At 38.4% G+C, this 18,933-nt stretch overlaps 1 protein-coding gene across 1 annotated transcript in view; it reads right to left on the reverse strand.

The window, feature by feature from the left end:
- The window catches only part of LOC139719904 (uncharacterized protein MT2135-like), a 33,414-nt gene extending 15,475 nt beyond the window's left edge, over window positions 1-17,939 (reverse strand). Inside the window, exons 1-7 of the mRNA XM_071631289.1 lie at window positions 17,883-17,939; window positions 11,305-11,373; window positions 10,460-10,546; window positions 9,100-9,135; window positions 8,163-8,208; window positions 5,636-5,739; window positions 57-101 (exon numbers count right to left, since the gene is read on the reverse strand). Coding sequence (XP_071487390.1) covers window positions 57-101; window positions 5,636-5,739; window positions 8,163-8,208; window positions 9,100-9,135; window positions 10,460-10,546; window positions 11,305-11,373; window positions 17,883-17,939 — 444 coding nt within the window. The remainder of the gene's footprint in view (window positions 1-56; window positions 102-5,635; window positions 5,740-8,162; window positions 8,209-9,099; window positions 9,136-10,459; window positions 10,547-11,304; window positions 11,374-17,882) is intronic.
- Between the last annotated feature and the right edge of the window lie 994 nt (window positions 17,940-18,933).

Here is an 18,933-nt window from a genome sequence, read left to right on the forward strand (position 1 = left end):
GTGACACGAAAAACTTTATTATCAATGAGTAGATGTAAAGGTATTCCTCGCCATACCTCGCCTTCACAGTACCAGTTGTCTAGTTCTATCCCTCTGATAGTCTAGTGGGATTTGGGGAAAATATGACTGTTAGAGGCATTTTTTAGTAAAAGTTGGGAACCGGTCTATTTTGTATAATTCAAGTACGCTGAATCCAAAAATTCCGGTTCCCAAGCAGAATTTTGAGTCTAAGAGCATCTAATTTGCATAAACAAAATGGCCGCCAATTCATTGCTTTTTAAGGTGTTTCGATGATCTAATTTTCATAAAATGTTCCTAGACATGCAGAAATAGTAATAATTTCAGAAATTAAAGTGAAAAGACAATAGCTAGGTCATCAATTGTTCATAACTTTCACTTACATATGCAAATTAAGAAGTGAAATATGCAAATTAGGAGTTGCCGCTGATACAGCAATGCATTACCGCATATATTATGCACATGTATAGTACCTACGTGTTCATCTATCCGTGTATCTATGTGTTTGTACCTACCTGTCGGGAACCGGGCTATTTCGTATAAATCAAGTACACTGAATTCAAAAATTCCTGTTCCCAAGAGGAATTTCGAGTCTAAGAGCATCTAATTTGCATAAACAAAATGGCCGCCAATTTATTGCTTTCTATGGTGTTTCGATGATCTAATTTTCCTAAAATGGTCCTAGACATGCGGAAATAGTAATGATTTCAGTAATTAAGGTGCAAAGACAATAGCTAGGTCATCAATTGTTCATAACTTTCACTTATATATGCAAATTAAGAAGTGAAATATGCAAATAGGAGTTGCCGCTGACACAGCAATGCATTACCGCATATATATGCACATGTATAGTACCTAATACGTGTTCACTTCTGTTTTTAATCATTTTAAAAAGTTATCGGGCAAACAAAAAGGACTTGGTGTCGCCAGAGTCGAATCAAAATTAATCAATTCAAAAGAATTGAATTACACTTAAGCAATTATCTATGCAAATTGGTATACAAGAGGATACATAACTGGCAGGATTCTAGATTCTACAACGCATTCAATTCAATTCAATCATAGTTTATTTCCAATCATCGAAACTCAAAAATACAAAAAAATCTTCGAAAATCGAAAAAAAAAACGCATTGCCGCAATATATGGATCTGAATCATAATTCTGATGATAGTTCATTGTATCAAGACCGGTTCACGATTCCTAGTGTGATAAAAAGATACAAGAACCAACTTTAAGTATTAAAATAAAACATGCATCTCATTTGCATAATAAATTAAGCAAACTTTTTCCTTTTTTAACATATTTTCCCCTAAAACAAAGTTTTGCTGGTAAAATGTACCCTGGCGTAGTGAAAAATAGATATGCAATCGGTCAAGGAAACTGTACATGGTGTCATCTGAGTCTGAGGAAAATCGAGTACTGGAATCAACCAATTCAGAATTAAAAAAAGAAAGAATAACAATATTTGCAATGACGTATGAAATTGGTATGCAAGAGGCTATACTACAACAGGCTTCGAGATTCTACAACACATTGCCGCGATATATGAATCTGAATCATTATAGTTATAATATCAAGACATAAGTTGATGATTCTCTTGTGATAAAGAGATGCAAAAAAAACCCCGCTATTAGAAATACCCTAATAATCTAATTTGCATTATGAATTATACAAATAGTTGGCCATTTGTATGGATATATTCCCTAAAACAAAGTCTTGCTATCAAAATGTACCTTGGCTTACTAAAATACAGCTAAGTTATCAAGCAAACAAGTTGCATATTATGATGTCGTCAGAGTCCAAAGTGAACCAGGTACTGGAATCAATCAATAAAGGAGAACTGAATGACACTAAAAGGAAATATGTTTGTAAATTGATATTCAAGAGGCCGTAGACCAGGCAAGTTTCGAGATTCTACAACGCACTACCGCAATATATGAATATGTTTCATAACAGTTATAACATCAAGACCTGTTAATGATTCCTGGTGTGAATAAGAGATGCAAAAATTGACTGCAACTACTAAACAACACACATCTATTATCTCATTTGCATAATAGTATATGCAAATATTCATCCATTTTCTATGCATATTTACCACCAAAAACAAGGTCTTGCCATCAAAGTTATCGCCAGCCGGGCAATCACAACACTATACATTACTCTTCGGATTAGTGCAAGGTCACTTAATCCTTCCCTGTACTTTGGCGTTTTCATTAATGGATAAATTGGTTTATAGTTATTTTCAGTCTGTTTGATTTAAAATCAAGTGGCAACTTTCATAAATTTCGTCATAACTTATTTTTTTTTTATCTATCTCTTCATCTACTCTCCAGGCTCAAGCAAAAAAAAAAATGTAAGAAAAATCCTGGTATCTCGGACAGTGTCGGAAACAGAAACGAAGGATGAACTTTGTAATTCTAGTCATCAACACCTTATTTTGGCTGAAAAGAAACATAATCTGAGTCGAAAAGTCTATTTCTCAATCGAGCTAAATTGATCTACATTCATACAAGGTTTGCATCATCACATTGTTGCTAAAGGGGTATCTCACCGGGCTTGAAACTAGTTCGCGACTAGTTCGCGACTCCAGATTATGCTAGTTGCAGAGACGTCTCCGCGACGTCTCCGAGACCTCTCCTGAAAATTACAGAGTCTGCGATCAGTCGCAAGAAATTTAAACATGTTCGATTTTTCGTGAAGTCTTCGTGACGTCTCCGAGACGTCTCCATCAGTTGCGGAGACGTCGCGGAGACTAATCATATCCGCGACTGCTGAGACGTCTCCGCGATGTCTCCGAGACGTCTCAGAGACGTCGCCGGGACCTGCTGGAGACCAGAAAAACTGGTGAGAGGTCGCGGAGACGTCTCCGCGACTCTATTTGACGCTGTTTGACCTACTTTAGAAACCACGTGACCCATCTGCGTACTGACATCCTGCCTAGATCAAGTCAGGTGATCCTGCAACGGCTCCCTCATATTTAAAAATTTTTGACACCTGCCATAACTCGTCTCAGAGACGTCTCCTTGGTGAGACCGCTAGACATTTTGTGTTGGAGACGTCTCCGCGACTGCTGCGACAATAGGCTGGAGACGTCGCGGAGATGTCTCTGTTGGTGAGATACTAGCTTTACATGCACACACTGCTGTACATCGTAGGCCTGATTTGTGATATTTGCATCGAAATGTTCTGCATTGCTTTCGCATGCAGATGAAATCATCTCAAGGCAACTTTGCAGGATTGGAGCTAGATATATCAGTTGTACAGGCTGTAGACTACATCAAAACGTTCCCATCCATTGTCTACTGGTGAAGAAAGATCAGGTCTGCCACAGTGAGCAGGATTTTCTTCTTTTTTATCGTTTTTTTTAAAATACAGGAGTATAGTCGTTGAACTGCTTCCGCGAGCGTTCAGGATACTTTTGTCGGTAAAATGGCGGAACATATTTTGTGCCAAACGAGCTTGTGTGATACATCTTTGAATCGAATATAAGTTTATTCTTATAAAGACGACTGATAACAACCATAATCTTGGAACGCTTTAGTTTTCTTCTCGTACAAGCAGCATCCTTGATGATTGTGAGCCATTGATCACTTGCTTTAATAAGAGTGCTACTGTCAATATCAGTCTGGCAGAAAAAAAACAACAACTCCTGTATCTACGGAAGAAGGCTTCTTTAAGGTAGCTATCGGATCGATGTTAGTCTCAAGAGAACAAAAGTAACTTCATGTTAGCAAGGTGGTGGAAAACCCAGGTCCTCCATGAAAAGATCCATATCCTAATTCTTGGGCAGAAATTCAAGTGACAACGTGGATATTCAAAAACTATACTTGATAACGCATATTAAGAGAGGCAAAATGGCAACTCTCTACGTCTGATACGAAGTGGAATCTTCTGTATGTAACATGGTTTCTAATGAATATGCATTATTCCTTAGTTCTTACAACCCACTGGCCCTTAAAGCTAGAGGTCTGTTTGCTAAGAATGTCATTTCTATGATCTGAATCACACCTGGTGAGATATATCATAAGTCAGACAGACAAGGAGCGTGGCGTCGTCCAGTTAAGAATAAGTTGAAATGCATCATACTTGGTGGTTATCACTGGCGGCATGTTATCCACATAAATTTAAAACTAAATAACAAAAAGGAACAGGAAGGTGTAAACCCCTTATTTCGCAGATTGCACTGGCCGAGGCAATTTCAGAGTTCGAACTGTCTTGGAAGTTGAGTAAGTTACATTCTTATAACAGATGTACAAGGATCAAATATAGGTAGGTGTGTGCCACACGTCTTTTCTTTTTCCCATTTATTCTCCCTCACTGCTATTCTAACATCCTTATCTAAGTTTATCATGATAAGGCAAAAGTGGCAAAAGATCGCAAAGTTTAAGATCGCGAAGTCTTCACGATCTTTTGTTGTCCGGTCACACTGGCAAGAGATCGAGAAGTTTGGCGAGGACAGCATTATAAAATGAAATATCCCTAGCTGTAGTGGGAAGTTTCGCAGAAAGTTTGCAGTCAAACGCACTTGAAATACTTAAACTTTTCGATAATTTGCCAATTTGGCTGCGCCTTTTGAGATCTTGGAGATCCTAACTTGAATTCTTAAAAAAAAAAATCCCAAAGGACCTCTTTAGAGGATTTGAACAAATAAAAATTTACCAGGGTATATAGGCTATTGAATGAACTGCATGCACATAAAACTCATGAAGCCTACATATAATTTGGATACCGATTACAATATTTGCATTTATTTTGATACCACTGAAAAGGGATTCTGGTTTTTATCTAACCCTCAAAACCTTTAAGTCTATATGTCTAGTGTTTTTACCTTCCCTCTCAAGAAAAAAAAAACATAAAAAACCTTCCAGTGTTAATATATATTTATCTGCATATTTCAGTACGAATTTGCATAATTATGAAAGAAATATACTATTTACCACCTAAGAAACGTTTATCCCTCAAGTTGCTAAGTCCATTCAATGTGCATAAATTTCAAATCACTTTTTTCCAGGTCGTTCACAAAACAAAACAAAAATCTAGAAAATGCGTGTCTGTTACTCACAATTTCTGTGGCTGGGCAGCCATTTTGTTTATGCAAATTAGATCGTCAAGATCGGTGAATTTCGCTTGGGAACCGAAGTTTTCCTAACCCTCAAAACCTAAAAAGTCTTCATATTTAGTATTTAATTTGCCGCTCAAGAAAAAAAATGTCAAAATTACTCTACCAGTCTTAATGTATATATAAATATATTCATCTGCATATGTCAGTCCTAATTTGCATAATTATGAATAAAATATACTGTTTACCACCTGAGAAACGTTTATCCCTTAAATTTGTAATTCTATTCTCTGTACAAACATTTCAAATCACTTTTTTCCAGCTCGTTTGCAAAGAATTTCTAGAAAATGCGTATCTGAAAATGATAATTTCTGTGGCTTGGCAGCCATTTTGTTTATGCAAATTAGATGGTCAAGATCGGCGAATTTCGCTTGGGAACCGGATTTTCCGGATTCAGCATACTCAAATTAGGTAAAAGAGACCGGTTCCCAACTTTTACTAAAAAATGCCTCTAACACCATTTTAGAGAGCCCTTTTTCAGAAATCCCACTAGACTATGATGCCCATATTCAGAAGATCAGTCAGGCTGAACTCCTGATTGGCTATCGTTATGCAGGGGGCGGTGCCGTATGGTGGAGGCCATTGACACGTGTCGTTCGCTATAAAGAAATGGTTTTACGGTGTTACGGAAAGGCGTGAGCTGGGGTTAGATGGGGTTAGAAGACGATTGTCTATGTACACAATTTGACACATTAATATGGCACATCAGCAGGCTCGTAAATAAGATTTTTAATGCGGGATTCAGAATGAGGAAAAAGTGGACAAGAAAAAAAAAACAGGCTCCCTCTTGCTCGTTTCTTGTGCCACTTCCGGGTTTCATCGGCTCACAAGCAAAAAAAGAAAAAGCAAAAAAAGCAAAAACTTCAGCGCAATTTTCTGGTGCCACTACAAGCCACCTTTCATTTGTTTTTTCAAACGGGGGGGGGGGGGGGCGGGGGGGGGGTTCCGCAACTAATTTTTTTCTCCTTAGTTTTTTTTTTTTTCATTTTGGGGCTGCTAGCAAACGGGGAGCCCCCTAGCAGTTGCCTAGTTACGGGCCTGCATCAATTTGAATAAGATGCGAACTTGTAGAATGAGGGGAGGAAACGGAAAATGAAGAGGGAAACAATATACTATATGTGCCGAGGTTTAAAATAGATAAATAAATGAATAGATAGATAATATAGATAGATAGATAGATAGATAGATAGATAGATAGATAGATAGATAGATGAATAAATAAATGAATGAATAAATAGAAAAGGTGTTAGGACCGTTTCACATGATCACGCTTAAACTGATGGGGAAGTCTTTGTTTTCAGAACGCAACACAATGCCATAACCACCAGCGCAGAAGCTGCCGGTTTCAAGATTCCTTAACAAAATTGTTGTCAAAGAGAAATGTTGGTGCATTACTCAATACATGTTATCATTTACATTAATTGAGAGAGATCAAATAGGGTTCGCTGCAGCAGTTTCACTATTAAACTAAGCCTGACAAAATTTATTAGGCGTATACTAAATCTTCGTTTTTACAAAATGGTTGATTCTAAATTCTACCGTGAGATCTCAAATCTAATATAATTATTACAGCTAACCCCGTGGGTCATCAGATATTCACTGTGAACTCGGGGTTCAGGTTCAGGCATCTTTATCTGTTAATCTAAAATGCACTCCCATGTAGGCCCACCCACAGTATCATGCTGTTGCCCTTAATTGTTGATGGTCAAGGCATGGTAGGCTGTATCTGCTCCAAATTACAGTTTTGTTTACAGACTTCAATAAAATTGGTTTGCATGAACTCTTGTTTCACATCATATCGTGCCATTTTTTTGTCATTGATTTATAGTCACATATTGTGCTGATAGTGGCAAATGCATAGTTACCCCCACTTATATTATCACGTGCGATATAATAACCGACTCACTTGCAGGCCCTCAAAATTTCCGTTAAATTGTATCTGAAGGTGGCATTTCCATATAATATAGCTTCTGGATTAGTTTGTGTCAATTTTCAGTCGTGTATATATTTAGAGAGAGAACTAAAAGGTCTTATAGGATTTATTTCTGTTTCTTTGCTTAATGTACTTAGGGCGTCAACAGTATAATATACTTAATCATCTAAGTGAATGAGGAAAGTGGGAGTACCTGATAATACAAGATAATACAAGCCAGCAGGGATTATTAAGCATTGAACTCTTCTAACAGGAGCCGACATCTTGCACGCAGCCGTCGTTTTGCTGTTTGGATAAACGTTGACAACTACCCTATTATCTACTGAATATCTTCTTGAGTAAGAATTTGGTCTTAAGTAAGAAAAATGTTCAGTTTAAATATAGCCAAAAAAAATAGTTTATCAAAACTTGCTCATAACTTCTGTTTCAGTATTTGAAAACGACTGACAGCTGCCTTTATGGAAAATGAAGCTACCTATATACAGACACAGCATAGACTGTGAATCCCACACTATCGTGATCTTCTTCGAAAAGGAGAAATATTCATTTTATCGCTCTTATGTATCAAAGTGTACTTGTCACAACCTTCTGGAGCAATAAATTTCCACGATATGCAATTTTATGCACAATCCGAGAAAGAAATATTTCCTCATCAACTCTCAAGCTTGTTCAACCTTTTCCTCTTACTATAAGCTTATATGCAACAATAACGGATCAGAATCGGGTTTTAACAGAAGTTTCCCCAAGCAGCATCTAGCCAATGAAGGAATTGCAGCTTCTCATTAAAGAAGCATCTATGAATAAGAATAGATTGAACTAGATATTTGAGGCTTTTCCCTTTCAAATGACCTTTAAAATTCCTATTCAAATGCGTGAATGAAATTGATTTGAAATTGATCCCATAAAGCTCTTGAATTTCAATCAGAAACATTGTACTTTCCTTCCATCTCGTATGGCTCAATTACGACAATAAACAACTGCGTTTATAGATCTGCCTGAAGGAATTCCGAAAATAACTATATCCCGGCAAAAAAAATATAATTATCCACTATAATACACAATAAAAACAATATATTGTTTATATTTTACCTCCGTAAAGCTCCCCGTACACTCTCGTGTTGTAAGAGTTGTGAGCCTGTAGGCACAAATTGAGAAGAAATAATAATCGTGCTAAAAACAAGCGAACAAACAATCAAACAGAAAACATAAAAAATTATCTTTTCTGAAATACAAAATCTAATCAATTAAAAATAAAAGACTTTTGCACAGTCTGCCTTTCCCCTCCAAGAAACTAATATTACCTTTTCTCTAGTTTGCAATAAAGCCATTTTAGAGTTGAGAATACTTCATGCTAATAGAATGAAAAAGACAGATATAAGCGTTAAATTTCAAGATTTTCGCAATTATCACGAGACGTGCACTTCAGCAATACAGACCGCGAACTTTTTCACACATAAAATCATGAAAATTGAATAGACTGATATCATATTCTGACATAGCAGCATACACTGTTGGACCTCTCGGAAGACCAGTACGACCATGAAGGCCGAGCTGAGCAGGGCCATCCATCCGTTTATCTTCAGTTGTCATTATATTCCAGTTGTATTGTATCATTGTTACTTTGTGATTTGACGGTGAATAAATGGATAAACAAACAAACAAACAGTATATATAAGTAAAAAATAAATGATTCGCAATGATGAAACAATTACCAATTTGACCATGGCAATATATATATATATATACATGTATAGTATAATATATATACATACATAATATAGCCAAAAGCCAGTCACGACAGCATCCTAATGATTGTGTTGCTAACTCCCATATAGTTTAATCAAAATCAAGGTCCATATAGCTATTGACTGTTATGTATAGAGCATTTTGGCACATACGTATTAACCTGAGCCCTTCAACTACGTCACTGCGTATCAGAATTACATTTACAATCAAATACGTCATTAACACTATACTAAATGAAATGAACACATCAAGTCTCATCACCATAGGAACAAAAACTTACGTCAAGCAGTTGAACGAGATGGAACGGCGTGTCAAGCTGTAGATTTCAATGAGATAATGCCTTTTCTGTCGTAATACAGTTCAATCACGTCTGTTTTTTGTTTTGTTTTACAGAATAAATGAGAAGAAAGACATTCAATTCAATTCCTGAACAATTATATGAAATCTTCAAAAGAAACATGATTTAGAAAAAAAATAGTAACCAGCTGCAACATTTCATTACATTACATTTCATTTATTCGTCTATCATAAAAATACATATAGATATAAATAGAGAAGGGAAATGAGTCGGAAGAGATTTTCAAGATTTTTATTGGTAGAAACTACAACAACAACAATAACAAAGTTTAACAAACAAATACTTACTACTTATAGGTGCCACACGTTCATTACTGAAACTTCTTCACCCGGGCACAAAGTGAATACATTTATCTTTCTTTGTTTGATTTGTTTGTTTGATAGATACTTTATTTTCTGCAAATCAATATACATAAGTTACATAATCATGAACACGTAGGAAATATACAAAGTAAATTTGACACAGAGTCGTTTGACTTGCATAAACAACGTTATAAAAGGAAATTAATGATATAACATGCAGTATGCATGTCTATGCAGCAGGGATTACAATAACAATTGTAGTTAAGAAGCGATTATGCAGGGGGCCGCCATTATAAGAATTGCTTGAAAAGATGGCCGGCCCGAGGAAAAGGTAGGGACGTAATAGATTCGTAACAATACAAATTCTGCTGCGAAGATAGCAGGGGAAAGTAATCTCTGATGTGTGATGGTGGTGAATGTGCGTGCAGGTGCTTGAAAGTGCACAAGGGCAGAATCTGATAGGCTGGAATTTAGAATAATAGAATCGGTTTATTGTGTGGTTTTTATGTTTTGTTGTCTTTTGTACAGGGGCGATTGAAAAGATTATAAAAGACAATGGCAAAAGAAAGGGGGAATTTATTACGTAGTTCTGTAAATAAAGTCAGAATTGCATATTTACAACACGGTATACGCGCATTATGCCTTTACAAATACGATCAACCCATTGCGCAGTCCTAACCTTTGGTCGAAGTTTATCAGTAAAGGTGTTGCCATATCGTCAGCTTTGTCAAATTTTTCTATACACCTAATAATATGTACAAAAGGGACCATTCATCCGTGCCATAATAAGGAGTACAAAGTTGAATTCAACCAACCCAATAGTTATGACCAGAAAGGATTTTTTACAAACTGTTAGTCCGAACGAAATCGAACAAAATCAGTGAGAGATGGATTAAGCGAGAGAGAAGGGGGAGGGGGGGGGGGGGGGGGAGGGAGTTTAAAAAAAAGATTTCCAGTACAGAGTTTGTTTCCATGGTTACCTGAACGTCCATCTGAGTCTTCAACGTTTCCTGCAGCCATGGGTCTACCTCCACTGTGCCTTGTAGGCAGTGCCCGAAGTCATCACACTGTGCGCAGTTAGTGCAATATGTTTAGAAATATCATAAACGTGGTTAGAAGAATTTGGCAGTAAGCTGATGATGACGGAAGCGAAATGAACAATATCATGACAAAGAAAGAAGCAACTGCAACAATAATGGTAATTGTTTCTAATCTTATGCATATCAGAAATGGTATTACAATTATATTCCGTAGTCCTTCCTTCCCCTCAAGTACGTCAAGCATAGTGTATTTTATGCAAGTTGTCATTTTCTACTCAAATCAAATGTGATTGTTAAAATAAATATATAAATTTTGTGTACGAGATCTTAAAACGAAAGCAATCTTACATTTCAATGCAAACTAACTTGGTAACTGGTAAATTGATTTCTGTATAGACATTAATAGCACTTCGACACACCAGTCGTGACTTCTGCACAGCAACAGGGCTGTGTGTTTAGTTATAATCACACATGCTCAGACACACAGTTGCACAACATCACGTCATATAAAAATCACTCGCAGGCAGGTGTTGTTAGCTTTACTCGTTTTTTACTCCAATGTACAGAATGGTGACGAATAATTTCTATTTTGTACACCATGTCGTTTGTCTTATTCGATTTGCGAAATGAACAAGATCACGTTAACGTTTTGGTTTATACTGGTAATCTTTAATTCGTTTAGAAATGATGTTACTTTTCACTGTTCTTGTATTCATTTGAACTAAGAGGGGAAAACAAACAAACAAACAAACAAACAAACTGTTTTGCGAATTTCCGTGACTTACAGTACAGACAACTTCAGCACTGAGCCCTGTGCAATTAGCGGCGGAAACAGAGTGTAATCCATGTAAAATCTAGTCAGAAACAGACAAAAAAACAAACAAAGAGAATATATAGAAAGCAACCCAGCAAACACATGACGTTTTCAGAACGTTTCCTCAATTTTATTCATTTTCTATTTTTTATTTTTTTTTTATTTTCTAGGTTCCGTACGTCTTCGTCTAAAACGGACACTTTTAAAACTTACATTATAACGTCAAAGTTTTTACTTAGCATTTACCGCAAAGCACAGGTTTTGGGGGAAAACGTTATAAAAAGGTGGTTTTTTTTAACGTTCATTTGAAACGTATCAGATACGTCGAAAACCTTCCACAAGAAGACGTTCTGAAAACGTTTTGACAAAACGTTCAAATAACGAACTTGGAACGTTTCAAGAACGTTCAGAAAACGTCCAATTGTTAGCTAGGAAGGAAGCAGATTGAAAGAGAGTTACTGGGTCTATAGAATTCGGGAAGGATTGACATATAGGATTAAATGCATTGCGATAAGAATTCGTCATATCAAGGAAGTTGTTCCGTTTACAGGGGCTGTAAATGCACTTAATCTTGTAAACAGCAATGAACTCTAATGTTTATGCTCACATCAGTTTGGACTATTTCTTTGCTACATTTTGCGTTGATATTTTTGAGAAATAAAGACACAGAACAAGCAAGAAAGTAATCAAAGTTATTCTAACTTAAAAAAAGACTCTCGGCAACTGTTGGAACCATCATCGTTGTCATACGAGGGTGTATTCGAGCCTCTGCCGAACATCTCTCTTTTAAACATTTCCGTTTCTTCCAAAAATAATGGGTATTAGTCGTGATTTTCATCGTGTAGAGGTTTTTCACAGACCTTTGAAGCTTTTGAATACCTAGTGATTAGAGAGTTGAAAAACTGAAGGAAAATGCATGATCAGTGGGTTTCACAAGGGTGGATAAACAAGACGGTAATAAACTTCTAAACTCCTTATCAAGACAAGACAGCGCTTCAAATCAAATATAGAGAAACGTGAATGATTAACAAAGCTAAATGCCACATCTGTAATCAAAAGGTTAGCAACTTTGTTTTATGAGTTTCAAATAATAGGACATAAAGTCATTTAAGCGCATTTTGACCAATTTTCTCTATTTGTAATGCAATAAAGCTAATTGTATACCATGCACTTGCACAACTTCATCACGTCACACAATGTAAACTTCGTATGTAATTACACTTTCCACAGGGACGAAAGGTCATAGATGAGAACCCGATTAGAATTGTGTAAGTGTAGACAAGCAAAACGTTTCCCTTTAATGAGTTCACGAGTCCGTGTCAATGTGGTCATGATTATGCTGCATTATAGCAGGGGCGTCACCAGCTTTTTTTCAAGGGGGGTGCGTTTTGACACTAAATGTTTACGAGATTTTTTGGACAGACATTTGGAATACAGGAAGCTCTCAATCCCTAGACTTTTACTGTTTTTTGAGGGAAACCAAGCGGGGAAAGGGCACCGGCGCACCGATAGCTAGGATTTCATCTTTTTTTTTTTTTTTTTTTTTTTTTTTTTGGGGGGGGGGGGGGTAGTATGCGAGGGAGCGAGCAAGGGTGGGGGGAGGGTGTGGAAGTGCCGGAGAGGGTTGTACCACTTATAAATGGATTATAGAATGACGGTGTGAAACGACAAATTACTTCCAGCGATATCAGGGGAACGGCATAACGACTACATGCGAGCGAGCGGAGCGAGCGAGCTTGAAAATGTTGACATTTTTTTTACAGTCCAAAAACTGCCGTTTGTAGCCATATTTTTTGCTTTGTAAATTAAGGGGGCGCACCGGGCGCAACGGCTGGCAATTACTGGCAGCAACATCAGGTGAATGGCATTATGATTAAATGCGAGCGAGCAATGAGAGCGAGCTTTGAAATTTTGACATTTTACAGTCCAAAAACTGCCAATTGGAGCCATATTTTTTCGCTTTGGTAATAAAGGAGGGGTGGGGCGCAACGGGCGCAACTGCCGGTAATTACTGGCAGCAACATCAGGAGAATTGCATAACAATTAAATGCGAGCGAGCGAGCTTGAAAATTTTGACATTTTACAGTCCAAAAACTGCCGTTTGTAGCCGTATTTTTTTTTTTTTTTTTTTTGCTTTGGAAATTAAGGGGGGGGGACGCACCGCGCGCAACTGCTGGCAATTATTGGCAGCAACATCAGGTGAATGGCATAACAATAATGCGAGCGAGCGAAGAGAGCGAGCTTGAAAATTTTGACATTTTACAGTCCAAACACTGCCATTTGGAGCCATATTTTTTTCGCTTTGGAGATAAAGGAGGGGTGGGGGCGCAACGGGCGCAACTGCCGGTAATTAGTGGCAGTAACATCAGAAGAATTGCATAACAATTAAATGCGAGCGAGCGAGTGAGCGAGCTTGAAATTTTTGACATTTTACAGTCCAAAAACTGCCGTTTGTAGCCGTATTAGTTTTGCTTTGGAAATTAAGGTGGCGCACCGGGCGCATCTTACTGCTGGCAATTACTGGCGGCAACATCAGGTGAATGGCATATCAATTAAATGCGAGCGAGCGAAGAGAGCGAGTTTGAAAATTTTGATATTTTACAGTCCCAAAACTGCCAATTGGAGCCATATTTTTTCGCTTTGGAAATAAAGGAGGTGTAGAGGGGCGCACCGGGCGCAACTGCCGGCAATTACTGGCAGCAACATCAGGAGAATTGCGTAACAATTAAATGCGAGCGAGCGAGTGAGCGAGCTTGAAAATTTTGACATTTTACAGTAAAAAACAAACAAACTGCCGTTTGAAGCTATGTTTCTTCGCTTTAGACTTTAAGGGGGCGCATCGGGCGCAACTGCTGGCAAATACTGGCAGCAATATCAGGAGAGCATAATGATTACATTCGAGCGAGCGGAACGAGCGAGCTTTAAAATATTACATTTTACAGTCCAAAAACTGTCGTTCTTTTCTTAGCAATATTTTTTTCGCTTTGGAAATTAAGGGGGGAGGGGCACCGGGTGGAACTGCTGGCAGTTACTGGCAGCAACATCAGATGAATTGCATAACGATTAAATGCGAGCGAGCGAAGAGAGCGAGCTTGAAAATTTTACATTTTACAGTCCAAAAACTGCCGTTCTTAGCCATATTTTTGCGCTTTGGAAATTAAGGGGGGCGCACCGGGCGCAACTGCAGGCAATTGCTGGCGCAACATCAGAAGAATGGCATAAAGATTAAATGCGAGCGAACGGAGCGAGCGAGCTTGAAATTTTTGACATTTTACAGTCCCCAAATTGCCGTTTGTAGCTATCTTTTTTGCTTTGGAAATTAAGGGGGGCGCACCAGGCGCAACTGCTGGCAATTACTGGCAGCAACTTCAGGAGAATGGCATTACGACTAAATGCGAGCGAGAGGAGCGAGCGAGCTTGAAAATTTTGACATTTTACTGTCCAAAAACTGCCGTTTGAAGGTATATCATTATTTTTTTCGCTTTGGAAATTAAAGGGGGGGGGGGGACGCCCGGTGCGCCCGGTGCGCCCCTCTCCCTGGATCCGCCACTGGTAGTCAAGGGTGTGGGTTTATGTTCATGACCACTGGGGGAGGTATGACCAGCGAGGTGGCGTCGAAGTGACCAAGTGACCAAGCGGAGAAAGGATGTCCAAAATCTGCACTTTAGAGCATCCTCTAAACTAATTGTGCGTGTTTGTTTGTGTGTGTTTATTATATGTTCATGGAAAAGTTAGGAATTAGCCCAGGTCAAGTCTTTTCATTGGCAATGCAAGACATTTTTACATAGACTAGTATGTAAAGCAATACTGCAAAATCAATGATCTAGCTTTGATATACAAAGCGTAAGGTACAAAGGTGTACATTCTACATCACATTGCGCAACTGTAGCGACTCTTCGTTCGGATGTACTGAGTACACTGCGCACATCCTGCTTATGCAGAATGCCAACCAGGAATCACGCTGAATCACAATCTTTTGTCGGGTCCGGGGGTTTTGAACAATGTTTCACACTATATACCTATCTAATTATGGCTAAAATAAATCATAGAAAAATATCTTATTTCTTGATCACCCTTTCATTCAAAAGCAGTTTACTAACACTTGAATTACTATTTCGTTAAGTCTTTTTTTTTTTTACCAGCGGATTGGGAGGGGGGCGCACCCCACCCCCCCCCCCCCCCTCCGTAGTTACGCCACTGCTTTTGGGTGAAATAATTGGACAGATTTCTTGAATTCTAACAAAAAAGCAAGAAAATCTTTTCATCGCGGGAATTATGATTATGTGGGGTGGGGCGAATGGTGCGCTTGCCTTCCAATATTTTTATGGGGGCAACATTTTTGTTTTCTTTCAAAAGCAAGAAAATCTTCTCATTTCGGGAATTATTAATCATGGGGGGGGGGCAAAATCAAAATATGCTTGCCCCACCAAAATGTTTATGGGGGAAACTTTTTGTTTTTCTGTCAAAAAAAAAAAAGAAAATCTTCTCGTCTCTGGAATTATGGAGGGGGGGGTGGGCAAAATGATATGCTTGCCCCTCCATTTTTTTTCATCTTTTTTTAGTGAGGCTAAGGCTCGCTCTTGGGCTGGCAATATGGATTGGTCAGAAGTAACGTACATAGACCCTACATACTTTTAAGTAGCACACGTACATACAAACATAAGTGCTCCGTATCGTACGGATATACAGTACGGTCGATAGATAGTAAACACTGTAGAATACTAATAGGGCCTAGATATGTATAAAATCAGTGCTGCCAGAACCAGGGGTGCGAATTGATTTTGTGTGTGTGTGTGTGTGTGTGTGTGTGTGTGTCCCCGGTGCAAAATATTAAAAAAATAGAAAAGAGTAATTATTTAGCATCCGGCGTTGAGGTCGCTCGCAGACTGATTTTTTTTTTTTTTAGGATCTGAAGGGGGGTGCGTTCGCACCAAACGCACCCCCCCTGGTGACGCCCATGATTATAGTGAGTAAACGTATACCTGTATACAAGTCTCGTTTCCAGTGCAAATGAGAATCATTATCGTTGGGAAAACATATTTGTGGTGGTAAATAGGCCTAGGGCAATATTACCCCCTGGGCAATTACCCCGGACCCTTCCCTTGGCCCTAATCCTAATCCTTATCCTGAACCTAATCCTAACCCTAACCCTAACCCAAACTCCTAACCTTAAACCTTACCCTAACCCTAATCTTTACTCTAACCTTGCCACTAACCAGTGTTTAGCCGGGGGTAATTCCCCTCTGGGGGGTAATTGCCCGGATACGGTGGTAAATCCCTCGACGAAGGGACACAACATACACATAGGTCCATACTAGTAATTATTAATATGTGACATTAAATGCTATCGTCTTCAGTATTACATTTAATCAATAAAAAGGACATTTTGGAGGGGAAGAAACACTTTATTTTCATTACACTCTGCGAGGGATCATCTCTACAAGTAATGCTTCAAAAATGACGGCAGCTAAGAAGCTGCCTCTCTCCTCCGCTCTCTTTTTGCCAAATTTAACTGAAAGGCAGATAAACATTGCCTAATATTACAGTGCATGTTTGGGGGGCATTTTTAGTGAGGCAAAAGTGGTTTACACATCACTCCCTCTTGCCTGCAACCATTAGAGCGCCACGGTGTTAGACTCTGATTGATAATCCAGTTTCCACTGTGATCCTGACATTTAGACAACTTTCAAGCACATGTAAAAGTACGTGCTTATCCATGTATACTTCTATCTTATACAACATTATTTTATGGAGTTATGAATATATTTGTATTTTCACGTGTGGGTCGCATAGTGTGTCTACGAAATTTTTTAATGAAAAGTCGCTGAATCGACGTAAATCAAGTGTTTATATAATTGAGCAGGAATACTTTTGTCCTTTTTCTATTTAAAAGAACGGGAATGTTTCCTCAGTGTGTGTGTGTGTTTGTGTGTGATTGTAAGTCTATGATGATAAAGCGATTTCTGTACACAACCCGAGTAAAAAGATCAGGCGAATGCTGAAAATTTGCACGCATGGTTTTATACACTGAATTTATGGCCTCTTCCGTCCAAACCACTGGGCGATATTTATTTTGAAGACGATATTGTTATCAGCTGAATTTTGCCATCTAAAATATTTGACCGAAGAATCGCCCCTGTGAAAAATGGAACCAGTTAGTGCTATTGATATACGGTATTTCAATGGTGCATAATGCACTCGAAGGCTGAGCTCAACATTCAGATTCTCATATATACTCTCCGAAATCAATACTTAGATCTTTTAAAGTATATAACGATGTCATGATTATGAAGGTATTTCTACCGTCGACATATTTCTGGTAAATAGTGGAAGCCGAGAGCCCAAACTCAACAGAAATCTAAACAAGAAATCAGCAAATATTTGATATTTTGAATTTTGATGAAGTTATAGATACTCTGCTTTACCCGTGATTACGGAAAGAGAATCCCTTTAATGCTAATATGTTTTACCACTACATATAGGATCGAAAACTAAGCTATACTTATCAATTAAGGTAGGCACATCATAGGAAGAAGATTTGAAATTCACCTGAACGACACCAAGGATGAAACCGAACCAACACTTCCTACGAATTGTAGCTTCCATATTTTGTGTTCAATCAGCTGCCTCCTTCAGATTCTGGGGTTGTCGCCTCCTCACCCGCGGACAAAATATCATGACTCGTTATGCGATGTATTCAAATGTTAGCTGCAACTGCATTCCCTGGCGATTTGAACATGCGCAGTGTGGACAGAGGCACTGATAATCTAGGGTAGAGATTCCTACTGACTCGCATTTCGCAGGAGGTGAGCGTAGAGATAAGGTTATAGAGTGTAAAGATCTTCTACAGTGAAAACGGACGTCCCCCCCCCCCCCCCCAAAAAAAAAAAAAAAAAGTTCTGGTAAATAGTGGAAGCCGAGAGCCCAAACTCAACAGAAATCTAAACAAGAAATCAGCAAATATTTGATATTTTGAATTTTGATGAAGTTATAGATACTCTGCTTTACCCGTGATTACGGAAAGAGAATCCCTTTAATGCTAATATGTTTTACCACTACATATAGGATCGAAAACTAAGCTATACTTATCAATTAAGGTAGGCACATCATAGGAAGAAGATTTGAAATTCACCTGAACGACACCAAGGATGAAACCGAACCAACACTTCCTACGAATTGTAGCTTCCATATTTTGTGTTCAATCAGCTGCCTCCTTCAGATTCTGGGGTTGTCGCCTCCTCACCCGCGGACAAAATATCATGACTCGTTATGCGATGTATTCAAATGTTAGCTGCAACTGCATTCCCTGGCGATTTGAACATGCGCAGTGTGGACAGAGGCACTGATAATCTAGGGTAGAGATTCCTACTGACTCGCATTTCGCAGGAGGTGAGCGTAGAGATAAGGTTATAGAGTGTAAAGATCTTCTACAGTGAAAACGGACGTCCCCCCCCCCCCAAAAAAAAAAAGAAAAAAAAAGAAAAGAAAAAATGGTTGCCTGGATGGAACTGAAACAATACACCTGACATCGGTTCCAAGACATTTGCTCCTGCGATAACATTGCTCCCATCGGACCCTATGCCAAACATGATCATTTATA

The sequence above is a fragment of the Diadema antillarum genome, unplaced genomic scaffold, assembly GCF_040938485.1.
Source record: "Diadema antillarum isolate AM-2024a unplaced genomic scaffold, OU_Dant_1.0 scf00000116, whole genome shotgun sequence".
Taxonomy (NCBI): domain Eukaryota; kingdom Metazoa; phylum Echinodermata; class Echinoidea; order Diadematoida; family Diadematidae; genus Diadema; species Diadema antillarum.